Consider the following 21358-nt stretch of genomic DNA (forward strand, 5'->3'; position numbering starts at 1 on the left):
AGAAATTTTACTTTCTTGTTATAAGCAGATATGTCAGATAATTAAAGCTTAATTGTCAGGTTTTCACCATTTATGTGGGCTCAGCTGTATTTTTGTTGTTATCAACAAGACTACAATTACATCTTAGAATTTTTTTCTTTTTTAATCCCTTGAGCATCTCTTCTTCCTGCAACTACTAAATTCATTGAATATTCATTGTGCCATGAAAACTTCATTTTCAGTGAGCACAATAGGTCAATATCTTGTTATGACTTTGTCAAGTTACATGAGTTTAAGCTCTACAAAATGTAATTATTTGTACAATAGCCTTTAAGAATACATTCAATTAGAAATACAACAGCCAATTTATTTACAAAGGGTATTAGTCAGCCCTACAAAAGAATTACACAGGATATCACTATTCAAATTATATTGATTTTCAGTAGATCTGGAGAAGGTTAAGCTTTTATCTAAATATGTTCCAGCCAAAGGGAGTATACATTTAGTTTGGAAAACTCCAGGGGTTTTAAAAGCCTTTGAAACATCTGTCTCTTTGCATGTTTCCAGATAGTTAAAAACTTTTTCTAAGGATCTAGGAGCATAATTTTGAGTTTCCTCTAGACCTGTGCCCAAGAGAAATGCCAGTTAACGTATCTTCAAAGGGTATGCCATCATTTGGGATAGCCATTCAAAAGGGACCAGTTATGAAGGGACCATGCCACTTACATGCTTTTGAATACAGAATCTGTAGTATCTTGAGTATGCTAAATTAATGGAGCAAGGATGCTCAATTTTTTTCTTTTTTCTTTTCTGACCGCTGTTTGTCCAAATCCAGGCTTTCTCAAGATGGTATTACAGATGCTTGAAAATCAGTGGCAGATCTCCCAATATCTGCCTTAGGATTTTGTCTTACTTATGTTCAAATCTGAGTTTTTCTTTGTTCCATAGCAAAGAAGAGAGCTAGATTCAAAGATGTGATCCAAATCTCATCGCTACTAGGAGCTTGTTTTTACCTTGGATTTTGGATCATGCCCATCTCTTATTTCATTTGCTAATCTGGGAAGAGATGTTATAAAAATTCTATCCAGTTTCTCTGCTAAGGAAGTCAAATGGCATTTTTATTAAATCTGTCCATTCAAAGTATCCACTTAACTTCTATTATGACGACAGTCCTAAAATTCACTGCTCTCTAATTCTCACTTACAATTCAGAGAGAGGATGTCATCTCATCAAGTTGTCTTTCTGAGAAGGGCATACTTTTGAGACTCTCAGTGCTTATTCTTTTCATTTTAAAATGTTGCATTTCTTGTCATTGCCATCCTTTGCCAGCTCACCAAAATATGCTGTTAGTTTCACATGGAGATGTTATCTATATGTGGCATCTCATAACTTCTTACTTGAGTACAGGCTTTATTTTGGTTTATGCACTATGCTTTAAAGAAATGAACAACCCATATCTGAAACATAAAATCTTCTTATATAAATTTGTTGCTCTACCCTCTAAGGATTTTTTTGACTTAATAAAACAGAGACACAGAATTTGACACTTGACAAAAAAGGGGACCTCTTTGCTTCTCTGATTCCATATTGAAGGGTTTTTTATTATCTATAATGTGGGCATTCATCAAGAAAAAGTGTATAAACTTTTCATAATATCTGTAGAAAATATTCTATAGTTTCCGTCATGATAATATCCCTGTGCCTCACTTCTGTTGGCAATTAAAAGTCTACTGAATCCAGAGATTACGTATAATCTGCCTGTATAAGGTTAACTATTCACTGGCTGAACAAGGTGGTGGAAAAGATTATGACATTAGATACATTAGATTTTTAAATATACATATAGTATGTCATGAAGAAAAGAGAAAGGTGACATTATGGGCTGTGGAGGGCAGGTTCCTCTGCCGTGGAATTGACCTGAAGTGCTATTTACTGTCCCACTGCAGACCTGGCAGTGCCCAGGCAGCAGGGCTCGGCAGTGGGCTTCACCAGCCAGGGTGCCTTGGGGTGCAGACCCAGAGGGGTAGAAGTAGTCGTCAGCAACTTCATGTGCCCTTACCACAGTGAATCCAGATGCAGGCAGCTGAGATGGAACTGTTTCATATAGTCCAAGCTAAAACTATTTATTTTGTGACTTAGATATCTCCTTTTCTATATTTTATGTCAAGAATTTCCCTCTACAAAACTTGGCTATATGGATTTGACTGTAGTAGATGTTCCTGTAATTCGTTCATGCTATCAGTGTCATTAATACCCATGCAACGTTTTTTTCTAATTTAAAAAAAGTATAACTAAATCTATCATAATAAGGAACATGCTTGTTTAAGGCTGACATTTTAAAATGGAAAAGTAAGAAAACATATTATTAGAATAAATTTTTGGGGGAATTAATTTAATATTTTTAAGCAGGGGTTTTAGAGCTTGAGAAAATGTTAGTGTCTTTCTTTAGTAATGTTTGTTTTCTTTCTCAGTTTAAATCTATATTGTTTATAGAAAGCATGTTAGCAAAATAAAGACCAAGGGGAGTATATTAATTCTGAGTTCTTCATGGTTATGCAGCCATTACAGTTGTCTATTGTTCTCATACAGAATTTGCTATAGTCTAGCTATCATACACTGGCATTTAGCTTTTATTTATTTTGAATGCTAACTAATTCACTTCTTCCAATATAGCCTCTAGGCCAGAGCTTTTCCTTTGTAGCCTCTAGTTGTTGACCATACAGGTGTGTTTCTGTCTTCCTCTTACACATGCACCTTGAAATGAGCAAGGACGTATGCCCAGTGTTGTACTATTGTGCTATGCCATCTGAGTATACATGATGGAGCTGTCTTTCCATGGTCCTCGATCTTGCAGCTGTATGACATCTTCGGGATTGTGAGGGGTTTCTATTTTTAGTATATATTTTCTAATCTGTGTGACTGCAAAGAAGAAGCAGGTTCACATTTTCCATGTACCAGGAAGCCTACAACGTTTGCAGTCATCGAGAAGCAGTGGTTTGAGATATGATTGTTCCTATGATTTCTGGAGGTCTTTAATCCTAAAACTATCTGCTCTGGTACCTGGGAGCCTCCCACAACATGACAGGCAAAATTCTGTCAAAGATCAAACCTGTAAACAAATGGCCAGATATTGTGACGATGAAAGGATAATAGCGACATTCCACGGGACTAAGTAGTAGGAATGGTGCTGTTTAATATGTTCGTAGCCTGAAGAAAAGAGCAAGTGGTTTAGCCAGAAAAAGTTGCAGATATCAAAAATATTTTGGCTAGACAGGGACAAAAAAGACTTTAGGGATCTTCGGAAGAACTTTAATTCCTTAAATGGGTAATTGCCATGAGGGCAGAGGCAATGAGTATTTAATAGTGCAGAGTCATGCACACAAGAAGTAGAACAATTTGGCCTTCTTATATGCTTCTGAACTTTGAATGTATTGTACACTTCAGAAATTCCTAGACATTAACTGCAGAAAACTAAATAAAAGCATCCTAAAGAGCAAAGCTGATTTTTAATGTGTAATGAAAAATAATTAGGGATTGATAAGGTGTTCTATAGTCGTTATACAGTAATATAAAATGATGGTATGATCTTAATCGGCATACAGTGTTTAGGTGTGGTCTCCCCTCCTCAAACAATCCTTAGCTATGATGTAAGAAGCACATTCAGAAATGGACCGTTGATAGAAGTGATTGGGGCATGTAAAATCTGCCTCACAGAGAAGGAAATCACAAGTGCACTTACTGAAAAAGAGAGTAGTTAGGTTACTTGTTCTATCTTAGCAACCACTTTACCCTGAGATTTATTTTTTCAGGGTTAATATTTCCAGTAAGCAGCACAGAGATATAGGCTAAAATCTTTGCTTCATTGAGATCAGCAGGAGTTTTGCAGTGGTTTTCACCCCTTTAAAATTGAAATATGAGATGATCTTTTGTAGATGTAAGCATGCAGCTGTGTAATGAAGGGGTTGTGTGATTTCCCATGAGCAACTACAGCTCCTCACTGTCTTACTGAAGATCTAAAATGAGAAAGCTAAACAGTGATCAGGGACTGCTGCAGTGGGAGCCAACACAGTTCTCAGGGCATATAATGATTTCATTAAAAAAAAAAAAAAGTAGTCCAATGATAAAGGATCTTTCTCTTATCTAGTTTTTTTTTTCTTTAATGACCCCACACTCTTTACTGCAACACACGTTAGCCTGTAGACAACATGCAGATTTCTGAGTTAAAACTAGTCTATTTATATCAGTAAGCTGTACATGCTCCAGTTCAGGGTATATTTTTCACTGTATGTGGGTTTGTTTTTCTTTTTGTTCTCCTGTAGGTCTAGATTTTGTTTAGTTGTGTTTTGGTTTCGTATTGCCTGCTATTCTGTAAGATAATCCCAGTGCTGTGGCTGCTGTTAACTTGTGTATTACTGAAACCACTTAGACCATCTGCTTCATGATATGCTCAGTGGGCCATTTTCCTTGTCCTTTGCTCCACACCATTTTCTGTTTACAATCACTGGCATCTGGGATATGATCAACTAATGGGTTTTCTAAAAATCTGAGGTCTTTCCTATGTTCTTCTCTTCTTTAGTCAAGGCTGGAACTTGTGTTTTTGAAGAAGTGTAAAGTAGATGTGATATCTAACAAAGCCACTACCTACCCTCTTTTATGTTTTGATTTAGAGCTCCCATTTCCTGAGTTTTTCAACTGAGCTAGAAAAGCATATAACTTGGAGTGAAACATAACCCTTAAAGATAACCCAGACTCAGCAGTTTTCTTTAGGTTGTTCCAGCATTGCTCATTACATATTCTCTTTCCCTACTACCCTACTATAACTTTGCTTACTGCATCCTCTCTTTTCACACTGGTATGGAAGAGCCGTATACGGTTGGCCCTAAATCAGATTCAAATACTCTGTGAACAAAAAAAGTGATGAGAGGGGAGCAAATAGGCTTTCCGACTCTTGTTGTGCCGCTAGGGATAACTGAAGTCTCTGAATTTGATAGGGAGCCAAAGCTGGAAGAAGGTGCCCCACCCATTGTCTTCCGGCCTTGTCACCATTATACTATTGGGGAACCATTCCCACTCTCAGGCATTCTGGGAGGTACTCTTCATCCGTACCTCTTTGCACTTCCTTCCACAGCAGTCCGGGATGAACCAGAAAGTTTTGATTTACGTTCTAACCGGAAAAAATTGTATGTGTTTTCTAGAGTAAATTGTGTAGGTAAATTAATGCAATTAATGTTTTGCAATTAGTGCAATAGATAATGCAATTATTTTCTAAGTTTGGATTTAGTACCAGCCAGGATTTTGGTATGTTAAGTATCTTGCATATACAGCAAATCTAAGTAGTAGTAAGGAATGAAATACAAATTATACTGCTGTACACAGTGCATGCAACAAACTAAGTTTTGATGACTGTTTCTGAATGTCCAGTAAGTGAGACAATCTGTTGCCAGTTACAAAGTATGTCATCTACAAATACTTAAATGATTGTTTATATTCCTGTGGACACTGGAGCACTTCCTAGATACAGGAAAATGAAACTTAATACAGGTTCTTTCAGGAGTTTTCAAAGTAACCTAGTGGATTTAGATACCCAATTCATATTGACTTTTTCCAGTTGAAAAATCTTCCTCTTAAATGCCTTAATTGATGCTTTAAAATATTTTCAGAGTCATAGAGCTATACCTACATAATGCTAATTCAGAACAAGACAAGATTCATAGTGATAAATTCTAGGACACTCCCTTTCTGACTACAAGGCGTATTCATTATTCTCTTCTTCCCTGAGAGCAGAAATTAACTACTCAAGTTTACCAGAGAATCTGCTGAGAGTTGCTACCCAAAGGAACCAAAAAGTAAAAGGCATCAGTCAATCATGTTATCTCATGATTATTTCTACCAGGCAATGCACATATTTACAGCCAACAGTTTCTGTTCTCCATTCGCACCTGGAAAATGCATATTGCTGTCAACAAAAATCTCAGCAGTATGATTGATCTGGAAGATCTTGGAGCACTTTTGATTACATGCTGTGGCTGAAACCTAGTCCTGTATCATTTCTTCAAATGGTCCTGATTAGGATCATCTTTAACAGCCAAAATAGAAATGAGAAACTGTAAACATGTCTTTATCTGCAAATCAGAGGAATATAATTACTGGGTTTCCACTTTCAGATATGAATTTTTTATTCCAGCCCTCATAGTCCAACTCTAAAGAAAGTTACCTAGCAATTTTTCCTTATACGGCAAGCATTTTATAGCAGTTGCTGAGACTGGCTCAGTGATAAGACCTTCATCTTACTAATTTAGATCACTCCCCTGACCCACAGTTATGCTGTAGACTGCTGAACTCATCTCAGATACTTATGTCAAGAGACTCCATGCTGGAAAGCAGTGATTGCTGGCACCTATAAAATGCTAATATTGTATTTGGTACTTTGGTAGTAGAGATATGTTTGCATTATTATAGGGACTTCTACTATTTAAATACAATGTAGGCATTTATTGTTTTGTACCATACCTCTACTAGCACTAATGCATCCTTGAGGAGCAATGATGTTTTAGTAGGGTTTTTTTCACTTGATAACCTTGAAAATGAAGTGTCCTGTAGAGAAGCTACAAGTTTACATATAGTTAACAATTTAAAAACTGGGTAATCTACCTTTGCAGGATAACACTGAAAATGTAGTTGTCTGAAAGTGAGGCCTGTAATGTTCTGCTACAAAGTTACTACAAGGAAACTAAAATTTTTTTGCTTGAGAGCTGAGACTGACCTGGAGAAACCTGAAATCACATGCAATATGATCCCTTAAAACAATGAATGTGAAGTTCATTCAGATAACAGCAGGTAGAAAAATGGGACTACAGAGTCATTTAGAATACTCCCAAGAGAGATTTTCTCCTAAGAAACATTATTAATGTTTCCGTATTCAGACATCAGTGACAGTTATTTCAAATAGTTTATTTAGTTTGCTTCAGTTTTGCAGTCCTTCTTAATATGTACTGGTATACTCTGAAAACTTGGGTTGAATTTTATGATTTTATTTCTATATTATATTTAGATAGACTATTATTAACTCTATCTACTGTCTGCCATGGGTTTTCTCAGGTTTTTAATGTGTATTCTTTTATGTATAGGATTACATTCCTTAACTTGAGAACAGGAATGGAATAAGCTGTATAAAGGGTCATATTTTTGTTGGAGAAGGTAATGTAACCCCAGAGAAACAGCAGTAGTGAGCAGAAAGAGCACCCAGACCAGCAGAACGCTACGACATCGGTGCAACCCTGATAATATAACCCTAATAAGTATATAACTGTGGGACTGCTTATACGCTTCAAGTTTCTGCAGTGTTAGTCCTGATAGTATTGATTGTGTGTACGTGCACTTAAACAGTGCCAGTTAGCATTCATCAGTTAGTCCTCCGTAGACATCACTAAGAGGCACTAGTATTTGCTAACACTGTGAATGGGACGTAACTGTCTTCTCTTGTACCCGTCCTGTGTGATTACTGTTAATACATGCTGTCACTACTGGTAGTATAGCTAGGTTGCCGCTATCAGTTAAATTATTGCCTTTTGCTTCCCTTCTATTTTAAATGATTAGGAGCAACAAATGTAAAACAGCCTCATGCGATAAATGCACTCTACCTAGGCAAGAACAAGGAGATGTTCGTACGTTTTATTGTACGTTGGTAAGGCAAACCAGCTCACTCTGTACAGCCATCTTACAACAATGCAGAGTTACGTCATTTACGCATTTGATTAAGTTCACTGACCTGCAGCGAGTGGGTTGGCAGGATCAATGGCAGACTTCTACTGTCATTACCCAACCCTTTTGTCTTATATATGTCTGTAGGACAGCATGCAGAGTTAAGGATGGCCCTGTATGACAGTAATGATTGAAAAAATCTGCTTTTGGAGGTAAATAGAATTTACGTCCTTTTTCCGCAACCTAATCGGAAATGTTGGAATAGATGTTTAAAATCTGCCACCTGATTTTGCAAATGTTCTGTACAGGGGGATTTCCCCCGCTTCATTCTTGGATTCAGTGACAACGAAGAAGTGGAAGCTGAATGAAGTGAGAAGAGTATTAAGCTTCAGAAAGTGATTCAGTCTATCAGTGCATGCATGACTTGATATCAAGCCCCCAGCTTGGGATAGGGGGATGTCATATCAGTTTTTCTAAAAGCAAAGTCTGCATGGCAGATGTATTTCGTTATGACTGTTCTACCTGAATATCCAGAAAGCATTCCCACTCTCCAAAGCAAACTGCTTTACAGGCCAAACTGGGCATGTAACTGAATTGTATCTTTTTTCCTTTTATCTGATTTTGTAAAGCGTTATGTATATGCAGCTCATTCAGGTCTTTGTCTTGCTTTTCCAAAGGAGAAACGGCATACTTTTCCCTGTTTTTTGTTTATTTGTTTGTTTTTAATATCTGGGAAGCACTTATATAATTCTACTTTCTCAGGCACACATACACTCATTTAGCAAAGTAGAAAGAAAGATTAAATGAGCAATTTAGAAAATAGTCAGTGAAGCATCTTTTGAAAATTAATTCTAGTTTGTGAGTTGTGCTTAGTTTTTCGAATCTTTTCTTCTGTAAAGAGAAACATGTGAAAAGCTCTAAATATGTAATTATTATTATAACAGTTTAGTCTCAGAATCTCAAAAAGCTTTCCAAATAGTAATTAATGGAAAGAATGAAATCGAAGTTGCATTCTTGCTGCAGTGTTATTAGGTGATGACTTCTTTTCTTTTTTGTGCCTTAATGGATTTTGTAAATTGTCTGATTAGACCTGTAACATGTAATTCAAAAACACTTGATTTCCATGCAGTTTTTATTGTAAACTCATGCATAGAAATAAATACTCTAGAGACCTAATCTTTTACATACTGCATAAGTTGCTATACTTTAATGCTCCTTTTATTCTTGGAAATGTATGAAAAATGCAGTGCCTTCTAACTCAATTTTTTTATATTGTTTTATAGAATGTGAACTTTTCATGGTGTTAGTGTTCCTTAATAGTTTCTTTTTATGCTTTGTTTTTCAGGTTGGCTTCATGAGCTAGGAAAACGTATAGAGTCTCCTTACTATGACAATAACACGTTAGGAGGCCCATCAATCAGAAGTGCCTATATAGCTGCTCTATATTTCACCCTCAGCAGCCTCACCAGTGTTGGGTTTGGAAATGTTTCAGCCAATACTGACGCTGAAAAGATATTCTCCATTTGCACAATGCTGATTGGCGGTAGGTACAAATGCTAAGCATCGTGTAAAACACTGTGGAGTAGGGATGAGTAAAACAAGAGCTGAAATTTTGCAATATTTCTGTTTAAAAAAAAAAACAACAAATTTTAATTTAGAATGGCAAAGGAAAGAAATAGTTTTGTGGTTGTTACACTAAATAAACTGTCATTTTTTGGAAATATTTGGAAATATTTCCAGCCTGCATGGTCTGAAAAGACTGTTGTAATTCTTCTCACCCCCAGTAAAATACAAACTCACCCCATTATGGTAATTACTGGAGCAGCCATGTGCTACAGGAGCACCTGCGTTTTGGTCACATACAAGGGCTTTTCCAGACAGTCACATAACTGGTGCACGTCCAGCTTCAGTTCAGTCACTTCAGCACCTCTCCGAAAGATGGTGAGGAGAGGTGGGCAGCCAAAAAAACGTACCTGGTACGTGAGCTGTTGCATAGCCCTGCCTGAAGGACTGTCTCAGAGAGAAGATGGCAGAGTTAGGCCAGAGCCCAACTCTTTTGGTAAGTCGTAAGTGGCTCTACATCTTAATGAAAAAGCAGTTTAATTATCACTAAGTAAATTTTAGCATTAAAATTGGAATATTTTTGTTATATTTCATGTTCTTAGGGTTTTTTTTCATTTATCCATGTTAATTATCATAGTATTATTTTTAGTTATTTATGATAATTACCTTTTCTTACTGTTGGGGAAAATAGTTTACTCTTTGTGGTCACCTTCTCTCTACTGAATCACTTTGGCAGAACCAGCTTGGTAAGCCCAGGCAGGTGCAGGAATGCAACCAGTGCAGCAGATATCCTGTGGCTCTTTGCCTTTGTCTTCTCAAAACAAAACAAAAGAAAAGAACTGTGCTCTTTCATAATGTGTACTTCATACAACTCAGAGATGACATAGCAGGTGTGAAGGGCACAAAGTGAATCACTGTTACAGTACTCTCTCTCTCATTTTTTCTTGTTGCCTAATTGTCCTGGAATTAGTAGCAAGGTATTTCTACCATCCAGCTTTTCTCTAAGGCTAATCTGCAAGACATTGGTTGTCAGTTTTGCAGCATAAATTTTTCTGTCAGAAATCAATTGACAGCTTGACACTCAGAAGTCAGGGAATGTGATGAATACCCTGTAAACTATATATTTGCAGCATCCGATGGTCCTAAAAAAAACCCTCAGTGAATTATTGGCCTTTTTCCCTGCCCTGAAAATGAGTGGCAGTAATATAATTAATCATCCAAGAATGATATCGTTTTGATTTTGACAATGTCATAAAAACACAAGCAACTCATTAATTATCTTTGATGATGGCGTAATGTTATATAACTTTAAAATATAAAGTAGTTTCTATGCAATAGGATTTTCATTGCATAAAATCTGTTAGAATGAGGAAAGAATTTTCATTTCTGTTAAGAAATCAGGAGTTATTCTGAGCAAGGCATTGATGAATATTTAATTCACCTTGATATGGCAGAGCTTCTGCAAACTTAGTAGGGCAGAATATAAAAGAGTATGAAAGTGTCCTGTGTCCATTACTTAGTCCATTTATAGCTTTGTTTTTCATTTCTTATATTGCTGAGTGTTAGATCTAGTATGCTTGTGCACTGAACAATCGTGAGGAACTAGTGGACTGAATATAGTGAGAGGGAATTGAAAACTAAAAGACAAAGTTACTCAGAGGCAAGTGGGTAGAAGAACGATTTTGCATCTGGGAGAATCCATAAAGCAATATTTATCCACATAAGAAAGCAGAGCAGGCTGGTTTGGAGGAACTGTGTTGAGGAATTGTGTTTGAGTCCCTATTTGCGAAAATCAGCAGTACAGGGAAATATGAGGAAAGAGTTAGCACCATATAGTGCAGACTGGTGAGCATATGTCAGCAAACTCTATTAGGAACAAAATACTAATCTGTATTACTTTAGGGTAAAAAATATTTTTATTTCTTAAAACATGTTTTGATGTGTAGCTTTGGCTGATCTTTGATTTTAAAATACACTAATGAAAAAATGATGTAAATGTCTTGGGAAAAATTATATAAGAATATTACCATATTTATACCCAGCCATTCCTTTATAATTATATAATTATAAATGTTGTCAGAAAAAAAATTAAGAGCTAATTTAGCAAATAAACAAATGTATTGTCTGACATTTACCTGCCTGTCAGTATTAATTCTTGTTACACGTGAATTTGATGATTTCAATTTAGACAAGTCATATTGTGAAGATAAGCCATCTTGTGTAATATTTCATATATATTGATGTAATATATATATAATGACGTAATATATCATCCTAAAATTGGAGAGGGAAGTTAATCTTTAACATTTTAACTAGAGTTCCTACGGCATCCAGCTTCTGTAGCGTACAATCCAGAACTATCCTCCTGCTCCTTGCAGACAACCTTATCTTGCACTGTCCTGTATTTGTCATGGTCTTTCAGCAAAGCGTTTACAGTTTTGTGTGTAGAGGAGGAGCAAGCAAATTTCTTCGGTGCTCAGGACCAGACCAGCCTACCTCCTACCTTATCCTGCTGAGTTTCCATCCCATCATTTATCATCCTTCCCTCATGTGCAAGTGGTTAAAGTAGGGTTTTTAAGGGGCACTGCCCTGTCTAGTAGCTGTGGTCCCTTCTGGGATCAAAGGTGTTCTTCTGCTCTTTGAACAGTGAAAATGTAGATTAGAATATCCATTAGAATCAAGGCTGCTATATGAAATACAGTTCCTAGATTTTTGTTAACTTATCTTTGTTGATTTTAGAGCAAACTAATTAATGGATTTCTTACAGAAAGTAAGATGCTCCCAATTAGCAGACACTAAATCATTTCATTTTTAATATCTCTGTGCTTCAGTTACACACCTGTAAACCTCATTCCTCCACTCACAAGGTATGTGAAGGTGAATTTGTTCATGCCTGTGGGGCACTCAGAAACTTTAGTGAGAGGCACTGCTCACTTGCTAGGGCTGTTTTATTTCAGGAATAGCTATGCAGGGCTGCAAGGCATTGGATGTGCACTTTGTGTCTCTACTCTCTTCCTGTTGTACTTTGTAATTTTTGAAGCCGATGAAATTTGAATTACACGTCTTACATTTTCTCTTAAAGTATATTTTGTGATTTATGAGGAGGAGGAAGAGAAAATGCACAATATCATGCACAAAGACTTGTACAGATTTAAATATCTGTTATGTTTCAGCATTATCATTCTTACGGAAGAGTGGCAAATATTACTAATGGACTCATATCGGCTTTGTATCAGTTGGTCACCTCTACAAGAATGCATACTATATTGTGAAATTACATCAGACCAGAATGCTTTCTCCATTTTTCTTAACTCCCTTCTCAATAAAGCCATAAGTATTCTTACTAGCTCCTTTTCGTTTGACTCAGCCTGTAAAAATTCCCTACTCTCCAAACTAAAGAATCTTCTGCTTGTTTCTACCATGGAAAAGCATGATTAGCCACTAAAATGCATTCTTCCCTCCTGCTATTTCCCTTGTCTCTCTCCACTCACCCTGGACTTCTGTAAACAAGGTCAGCATGTTGTTTGTCTTGTTTATAAACCAATTCCTTAGCTACTCTGTGGAGCCTGTCTGCTTTCTTTTAAGAGCTACAAAGATAGATGTCCCTTAAGAGTAATAGTCAAGCTCTTTAATAGTTTTTTCAATAAACAATTTGTAAATGTGTATATTATATACCTCAGATCAATACCACATGACAGACAATGTAGCAGTGATTTTTTCCCACTGATAATCGGCAAGCACATTTCTGCACAGACAAATAGAGACAAACTGTATCTGTAAGCATTCCTTCAATTTTACTTCTGGTCTTTTTATTCCCAAGCCAGTCTCTAATTGCAGACAAACCCCTCTGTGTCAGAACTTACTGATAAACAATTGCACAACATATTTGACCTTCTCAAGAAATATAAGAAATAAGGTTGTCAGTTTGAATGTATTATATATTTTTGGTTTTTAACTTGAATTTTGATTTCTGCTTTACAATGTCCCATCTTCGTTTTTTATTAATATCCTACTCCCCAGAATACGAGACATGTCTGAATATAATTTGCAATCTCATTCCACTGCACATGGGTCCTCATTATGTGTAGATTCATGTATGCTTTGACTTTGTATTTGTTGGTGTGAATTCTCTGAAATCTAACTCTTATATTCTATTTAGCTAGTAACTGACCATCTGAGTGTAGTTTTCATACTGACGAATGTTCAGTATGTTCAGTTCCTCATTACTTCCTGAGCTTGCCTTCTTACATCTTTTCATCTGTTGGCTTTTTTCTTAGACTATAAACTTAATTTAGCTTGAGCATTCTTTTGTTTTTTTTACCCAATGACCGTATAGCATTAGGTGTGGTGCTGCCCTCTTCTGTAGCTATGACTGCTAGTGACACAAAAATGTAAATAAAAAATACTGTAAGTATTGTTGTATATTTCTGATGAAGCCCAATACTCAAAAGCTTTGCTTTATCTATTAATCGGGAAACACTGGTTTTCTATGAAAATCATCTTTGTTTTCTATGTCACATTTTAGTGTTCATCAAGTTATTCAGACACATAATTTCTATCCTTTCTAGCTTTGATGCATGCCTTGGTGTTTGGCAATGTGACTGCCATAATTCAGAGGATGTACTCCAGATGGTCCCTTTATCACACAAGAACCAAGGATCTAAAAGATTTTATACGAGTCCATCACCTGCCACAGCAGCTAAAGCAAAGGATGCTCGAATATTTCCAAACCACATGGTCTGTCAATAATGGAATTGATTCCAATGAGGTAACCAAAGGGGTACCAGGGTGGTGTGTAGGTTTGTTTTGAATATTGACTTAGATTGGGGGTTATTTTGAGTTTTCTGTTTGTGATGCTGGTTTTGTGTAAAGTTATGTATAAAAAGGAACATGCCTAAAAATAAAGGTGAATCATCTCAGGAGGAATGTGCTGTTTTAGCATCTGTTTTGGAACCTCATATTATATTCAAATTTCAATAGAGCCAGTTAAGTTCTTCATAATTCAGAAATGCTGAAGAGATATTCATTAGAAACCTTTTGGATGATGCCAGAAAGAGCCTAATGAGCTCTTTGCCTTTCACTAAACACTAAAAATCATCTTTTTTTTTAAAGGAGAGACTTCTTTACTGTCTTCTCCTCTCTTCTGCATTTTCTTTTATTCATTGAAGTCCTGCAGAGAAGTGGTTTGACCTGAAAGATGTTGCCTTTATGTTAAAGTTATTTATTTCCCTATGTTTTCCACTAATTACTAATATGTGAGAGGTAACATGACAGTGAAAAGAAAAGACAGATTTCTGGCTGTGCGTTTGCTTGCTTGTTTTGAATGACTTGTATGAGTTATATTTTATTATACTCCAGAAGAAATCGTGGCTTCTCTCAGCTGGAATTCTTGTCCGAAGGAACCATTCCCTTCAGATATTGAGTTGTTGTTATATATGTCATTATGAAATTCAATGACCTCTAAAAGTAATGTGGAAATAAGAAAAAAGATTTTGAGTTAAGAACATTCCCTTTTTTATATGTTCTTTTTGAGGTGTGCACAGCACAAAGAATGGCATTTTCAATAGCATCCTAGCAATGGAAGGAGCCTCATAAGATTTTCAAAGCTACAAAAAATGCTTAGATGTCCAAGCTTTCTTAGATTTGGTTAAGAATCACATTCTGTTTCTGTACCTTCTGTACCTTCAGTCCTATTGAAAGTCAGTGATTACTGAGCTACAAGAACAGCCTCTGAAGACACCATCAATATTTAGTATTTCATGCTTTGCCTCCCATCCAGACAACTGCCTTGACTATACCCATTTGGTCAAGTGTTAGCAGACTGCGTCATTCAGGTGTGAGATCCCCTCAAACTAAGGAGGACAGTACATGAAGTTTTTGTGGTGCCTTGACAAAAGAAAATAGAAGATTTTAACAGTTGCATGCCATTCTCAGATCGTCTCTGAGCAGAAGGATATGTCCTGCAGCAGATCCTTTGTAAAACAGAGAGAAATTTCATCAGGTGTTAGCCAGGCTGGAGTGCGAAGTTACCTAAAATTAAGACCAAGGTAAAACAGGGAAATTTTATAGATCTTTCTTTCAGTTTCTATAGATTCTTCTGCTGATTATGCACCTCATCTCCATTCCTTTCCCACCTCTTCTTCAGTATCCATTTGCAAAATCATAAAAAAATCAGCCTGGTGGTGGTAGGAGAACTATATAGAGCTTTTCTTCCTCGAGTAATTCCATGTCGAGATGTTTTACCACAAAAGAGGCAATATAGCCTATTAATAAATATTATACAAGTAGTTTTAAAGAAAATCAAAGCTAAGTTCATTTTTGCAATGTGTTCAATGTATATGCCACTTACAGCAACATTTTTTGTCACACAAAAATAAAATCTGCAAAACAGCCTACTATGTTCCAGCAACTCAGAAGAACTCAGGCAAGGGTAAATTGTGCAAAAGGGGGAGTTCTTACACAAAATTTTGTTCACTTTTTTGTCTTTTTTTATAAAGGCATATAATTCTTTGTTACCCTTGAAATTTATCAATGTTTATCAGTCTAAAGATTTATTAAGAACTAGGACATATGTATTTCACTTAAAAAGAAAAAAAGAGAGAGAGAGAAAACTAAAAACAAGGGGAAATCTTTGCATCAGTACAATATGTGCAGTACGACTAAATCAAGTCACCTCTGCAAAGAGGAAATAAATTATTTTACACTTAACGTCACCCATTTTTCTCTTCTTTGGACAGCTTTTAAAAGACTTCCCGGATGAGCTGCGTTCAGACATCACCATGCACTTGAACAAGGAGATTTTGCAGCTCTCCCTTTTCGAGTGCGCCAGCCGGGGTTGCCTCAGGTCTCTGTCTCTGCATATCAAAACCTCCTTCTGTGCTCCAGGGGAATACCTTCTCCGGCAGGGAGATGCCCTGCAAGCGATCTACTTTGTGTGCTCAGGTTCCATGGAAGTCCTGAAGGACAGCACGGTGCTGGCGATTCTCGGTATGTTCACAGCTATAGCTTCAGAGAGAAAGGAAGGCCCTCAAATGTAGAAAGTAAAGTAAAGACTGATGTTAATGACAAAGTACAGGCATCTCCAGAATATCACTTATACCACTACTAACCTATGGTTTAATGCGTCCTTTTTATCTGAGAGAGAAAGAATTTGTTCTAATTTGAATCTGCTATTCATACTCTATGGACAACCTTAAATTTTTTAGTTTAAACGTCCTTAGTTTTTTGCTCTAAGGAACCGTCAATTGCTAGAGTGTTCACTGTGTAATATTTCACTTGTAGCCTGATCTTCTAACTTTTTATGCTTTCTCCTCTGTATTTAAGGAGGTACCTATTAACTTTTGATACAATTTCCCCCTTTCAACCAATCTGATGGCAGTATTGACACCTCAGAGGATGTTGGATATATATTCCTCAACATTTTATGAAAATTGGTAACCAGGTCATGTTCCCACTAACACTCCCAAATAAGAAAGAAGGCAGTGTGAGCCTGCTCTCATACGTCCATGAACGCAGGCATCTGGTGAAAAGCAAGCATTGTTGGCTCTGCTGGCACTGGTGGCTCAAAGAGCTACTTCTGTAAGCTAATTGATGCTGCCAGCAATAATCTGAGTTTATTAAAACAGAGAAAGGCCAGAAGTTCTATTCTAATAAATTCTGTTTAGTTGTTATTTGCTAGATGAGTGCTTTGACTTATCTAGGGTTAAGCATCTCTATCTGTAAATTTCAGTAATAGGCCTCAGTCCAATGCCTGCTAACCAGATTCCCTTTATCTTCAGCTAAGGGGCCATTAGACTTTTCTGAGTTAATGTTTATAAAGCGCTCTGATAAAATAAGATGTAAAATTTTACTCTAAACGTAAAGAATTATTTTATTATGATATAAATAATAGTTGTGAATTTAAGTGTTTTCATCTTTCTAATAACTTTTAATATTCTTATAAAGCAGAATTAAAATGGATATTTCCTTTTTACTTTCCTTCCTGTTTTGTGGGATTGTACTAGACTGTTGATAATGCTAGCTTCTGGTCTTCTGTAATTGAATTTCCTTTATTTTACTAGCATTCATTTGATTGGTCTTTTTTTAGAATATAAAAATGATACATGTTATATTTTTTTCATAACTCTTTAGTTCTGTTAGATTGAGAGTCCACATCACTCTATCACTCATTTCTAATTAGGAAGTATAGAATGCCTAGATTTTATTGGATCAGATAAATCAAAGCTATAAAATATGGCTTACAGAAAATGTAAGCTTAAATACAGCAAAAGGTTAAGAGCTGCCCCCAGTAGAATTAAGTTCTCATTAATGATTACATTTTCAGACATTTCTGAAAATGTTAATGAAAACGTTGTGTAATGGTGGTAATGACAACAATGAGAGATTAGTGGATTTCTGAGAAAACAATGCAAAAACATAAACATAATACAATGGAATAATGTTTCTTTACAGTGAATGGGAACTTCATAATTTAATTAACCCCAGCAGAAGGTGGATATATCAAACCTGTAGGTCCCTATGAGAATGTGTTTCATTGCTGTGATGTAAATCCAAGAGAGCAGGTTCTTCCCTGACAATGCTGAATGGGTTCTCAGTATTCCCAGATTACAGTTTTATAACTCTCTCCTAATTCTGGTTCCAGTGAGATAGTGTTTGGTTGCTGAACCATTCTTCCTGATAAGCAGTACAGTTGCAATGCAACATGAGATGATCTGATAAAATACAGCTATTTTGGTTCCTCTTGATGAGTATGATATCTTTTATAAGGAAATATATTTTAACGTAACATAAATGTACTATTTGAGCATATTTCTTCAAGTTGTTTAAAAATATTAGCCATAAGTGATTGAAAAGATACCCATAAAAAGAACATATTTATAATTTTGCATGTCACAGGTACATTATCAAACAGATATTGCTGCATAAACCCTTATAAGTCTGTTCCCCAATGGAAAACGGTATATAAAATAGAAGCGCTACTAAGATTAACCTTATATGACTGTTTAAATAGCGAATGTTGATATTCAAGGTACAATCATTTTACTCCTGCTGTAATTCTAAGTGAATCTTCGGTTTACTAGCAACAGTATTTGCTACATGCTTTTCATTTGAAGAAGCATACATTAGCATTACCAGATAAATTGTGATGTCTTTCAAGCTGATGTTATTTCATCAAAAGCCGTAGCTACAATCAAATACAAGTCTAAAATTTGTTTCAAATTATTTATGCATTACTGATGCTAAAACTGTTTATACATCTAAATAGTTTCTAATTAAGGTGTTTAAAAATCAGCACTGGTAAATCTGAAACATTTATTTACAAGGCCAGCAATAGATTAACCCTGCCAGACATCTGCTTAATATAATCAAAGAAATCCAAGGAATTGATAATATTTACATAAAAAGTAAAAATAGCATATTGCTTAGCTTTATACTATATTTGATTATGTAATCATTACAACATCATGGGATGAACATATAGCAAAATATTTTGGTTTGTCATCTATCAGATTTAGCATTCTGCTATTAACATGAGCTTGTATCGTTTCTCCTTTATACTAATAGCAATTTCAAGAGATCAAAAAGTAACATGAATGTATTTATATTCTTAATGTAAAAGAAAATCTGTCACTATTCTAGGTTTATGATAGGCACTCTTGAGAAATTTGTACAAGCTCCGTGTAAAGAAAGAAAAATTCATAAGCAGTATAAAGCAAATTGTCTTATTTAAGCAGCTTAGGGTAGGGATGGTTGCTTGACTTCTTAGCCTAACTTATTTCTGAGTTCACTGTTTCCTGTGTAACGTTCAACTGGAATCACATGCTAGGTGGATTTTCAGATCTTACAATCTTTACTTATTTCTTAGGTCCACAGATAAATCACAGAGTAATTGAGATTGAAAGGGATCTCCGGAAATTACCCAGTCTGAGCCCTGCTCAAAGCATGGCCAGTTTAGCTCAGCTTGCCTGGCGACAAGTCCAGTCGAGTTTCAAATATCTCCAGGAACGGAAATCCCACAGCCTCTCCGGACAGCCTGCTCCGGACTTTCACCACCCTCGTAGTGATTTCTTTTTTTCTAATTTCTAATTACAGTGTCCTTTGTTGCAACTTTTGCCCACTGCATCTTGTCCTAATGCTGTGCACCTTGAAGAGGAATCTAGCTCTGACTCCTCTACACTGTACTATTAGGTAGTTGAAGACTGTACCAGTATTATCCCCTTTACCGTCTCTTCTTAAGGCTGAACAAAACCCATTTTTGTCAGTCTCTCCTCATTCATCATTTTCTCAAGTCATGTGATCATCTCGGTGGCCTCTTCTGGACCTACTCCACTATGTCATTGTCTTTTCTTGTACTGGGGAGCGCAAAACTCGAGTCAGTACTTCAGATGCAGTCTGATAAGAGTCATATAGAGGAGAAGAGTCCCTTCCTGGGACCTGCTGGTCACATGCTTGTTAATGCAGCCCAGCATGTGATTGGCCTTCGCTTCAAGGATGCATTGCTATCTCGTGGTCAATTTGTTGTCCACCAAGACCCCTAGGTGCTTCTCTGCAGAGCTGCTTCCTAGCTAGTCAGCTCCCAGACTATACTGCTGTGGTAGGGAGGGTCTACCCTGGGTGCAGCACTTTCCTTTCCTTTTTTTTTTCTGTTGAACTTCATGAGGTTCCTGTCAGCCCATTTCTCCAGCCTGTCAAGGTCCCTCTGAATAGCAACTCTGCCCTCCAGTGTATCAACTGGTCCCCCCTAAATTTAGTACTGTCCATAAACTTGCTGAGAGTACACTCCATGTCACTGTCCAGGTCTTTATTAAAGGCTGTCCTTGAGGAGAGACCTCTAGGTAACCGACTTTATACCTCAGATCAGATGTTTATGCAAGCTTTTCTTTATAAATTTCTCTGTCTTTAATACACGGTCGATTGTGATTTTTTAATACATCCATTATTCTAAGGCACTTTTGTCCATAAAGGAAGTTATAATAGCTTAAGAATCTATTCTTTTTTCTTAACAAAAATACTATTTATCTGGAAATCTTACCCTATACAACCAAGATATGTTACGAGTTGGCTATACATCCATAGCTATCATGGACTGCAAATGTTTTACAACCTAAATTCTAAAAAAAAGTAACATTTGAAATGGGGATGTAAAATTAAGTCATGTCACTGTTATAAATACTTTGTTAACATCTTCCTATTTTAACAACGAAAACTAGAAACAGATTGTTCACATCTTGAAGTATAAAATCACACCTGCTATTAATTACTGGTGTAAATCTTACTTTTATACATATTTCCTTGATTGCTCCTTAATTGCCTATAACATTACACCTGCAAAAATAAAGGCAGCTTTTAAATGGAGATACTTTATAATGTTAGTAATTAAACAATGCAATTGTGGCTCTGGGTTTTAAGATTTAGCAATTTTGTTAAACAGATTTATGATTCAAAAGAGGAGTCCAGAATTCATGCTTTCAAGATGATTACTTTCATATTTTCTTTTAGGTAAAGGAGATTTAATTGGAGCAAACCTATCCATTAGGGATCAAGTTATTAAAACAAATGCAGACGTTAAAGCTCTAACGTACTGTGACCTCCAGTGCATTATCCTCAAAGGTCTCTTTGAAGTGCTCGACCTTTACCCGGAGTATGCTCACAAGTTTGTTGAAGACATACAGCATGATCTCACATACAATCTAAGAGAAGGCCATGAAAGTGATGTAAGTATCTTTAAAGTCTCTGCAGCTATTGTTACCTTTAAGATGTTTCTCATAGCCAGTTCTCCTGATTTTGTTACAATAAAGAAATAATACATTGAATACTTTAAAATGACCACTCCTTCCATTTATTTGATAATTCAGTCATTACCTGCACGAATTTTTGATCAGTTAATCAGATCATAAACAGAATATTCTCGGCCTCTCACACTTCTATAGAAAGCAACATTTGGTAGAAAATATTATTTATTTTTTTTTTCTTTTTTGGCTTATACTTTAAAAGAATTTCTAGCTATTTAAAGCATATGTCCAAATAAAGGCATTTATCTACACCTTTTCTAGAACCTGATATGCCAGTTTAGCAAAAACTCATTTCATTTCACTACCGCTTCATAGTTAAAAAA

The 21358-nt window shown here is 36.1% G+C and overlaps 1 protein-coding gene across 3 annotated transcripts in view; it reads left to right on the top strand.

The window, feature by feature from the left end:
* KCNH8 (potassium voltage-gated channel subfamily H member 8) overlaps positions 1-21358 on the top strand; it is a 207044-nt gene that overhangs the window by 152280 nt on the left and 33406 nt on the right. For all 3 annotated transcript variants that reach the window (XM_068935379.1, XM_009676395.2, XM_068935380.1), the window contains 4 exons: positions 9026-9223; positions 13812-14011; positions 15981-16230; positions 20743-20957. In XM_068935379.1, coding sequence (XP_068791480.1) covers positions 9026-9223; positions 13812-14011; positions 15981-16230; positions 20743-20957 — 863 coding nt within the window. The remainder of the gene's footprint in view (positions 1-9025; positions 9224-13811; positions 14012-15980; positions 16231-20742; positions 20958-21358) is intronic.

Source organism: Struthio camelus, chromosome 2, assembly GCF_040807025.1.
Source record: "Struthio camelus isolate bStrCam1 chromosome 2, bStrCam1.hap1, whole genome shotgun sequence".
In the NCBI taxonomy this organism is placed as follows: domain Eukaryota; kingdom Metazoa; phylum Chordata; class Aves; order Struthioniformes; family Struthionidae; genus Struthio; species Struthio camelus.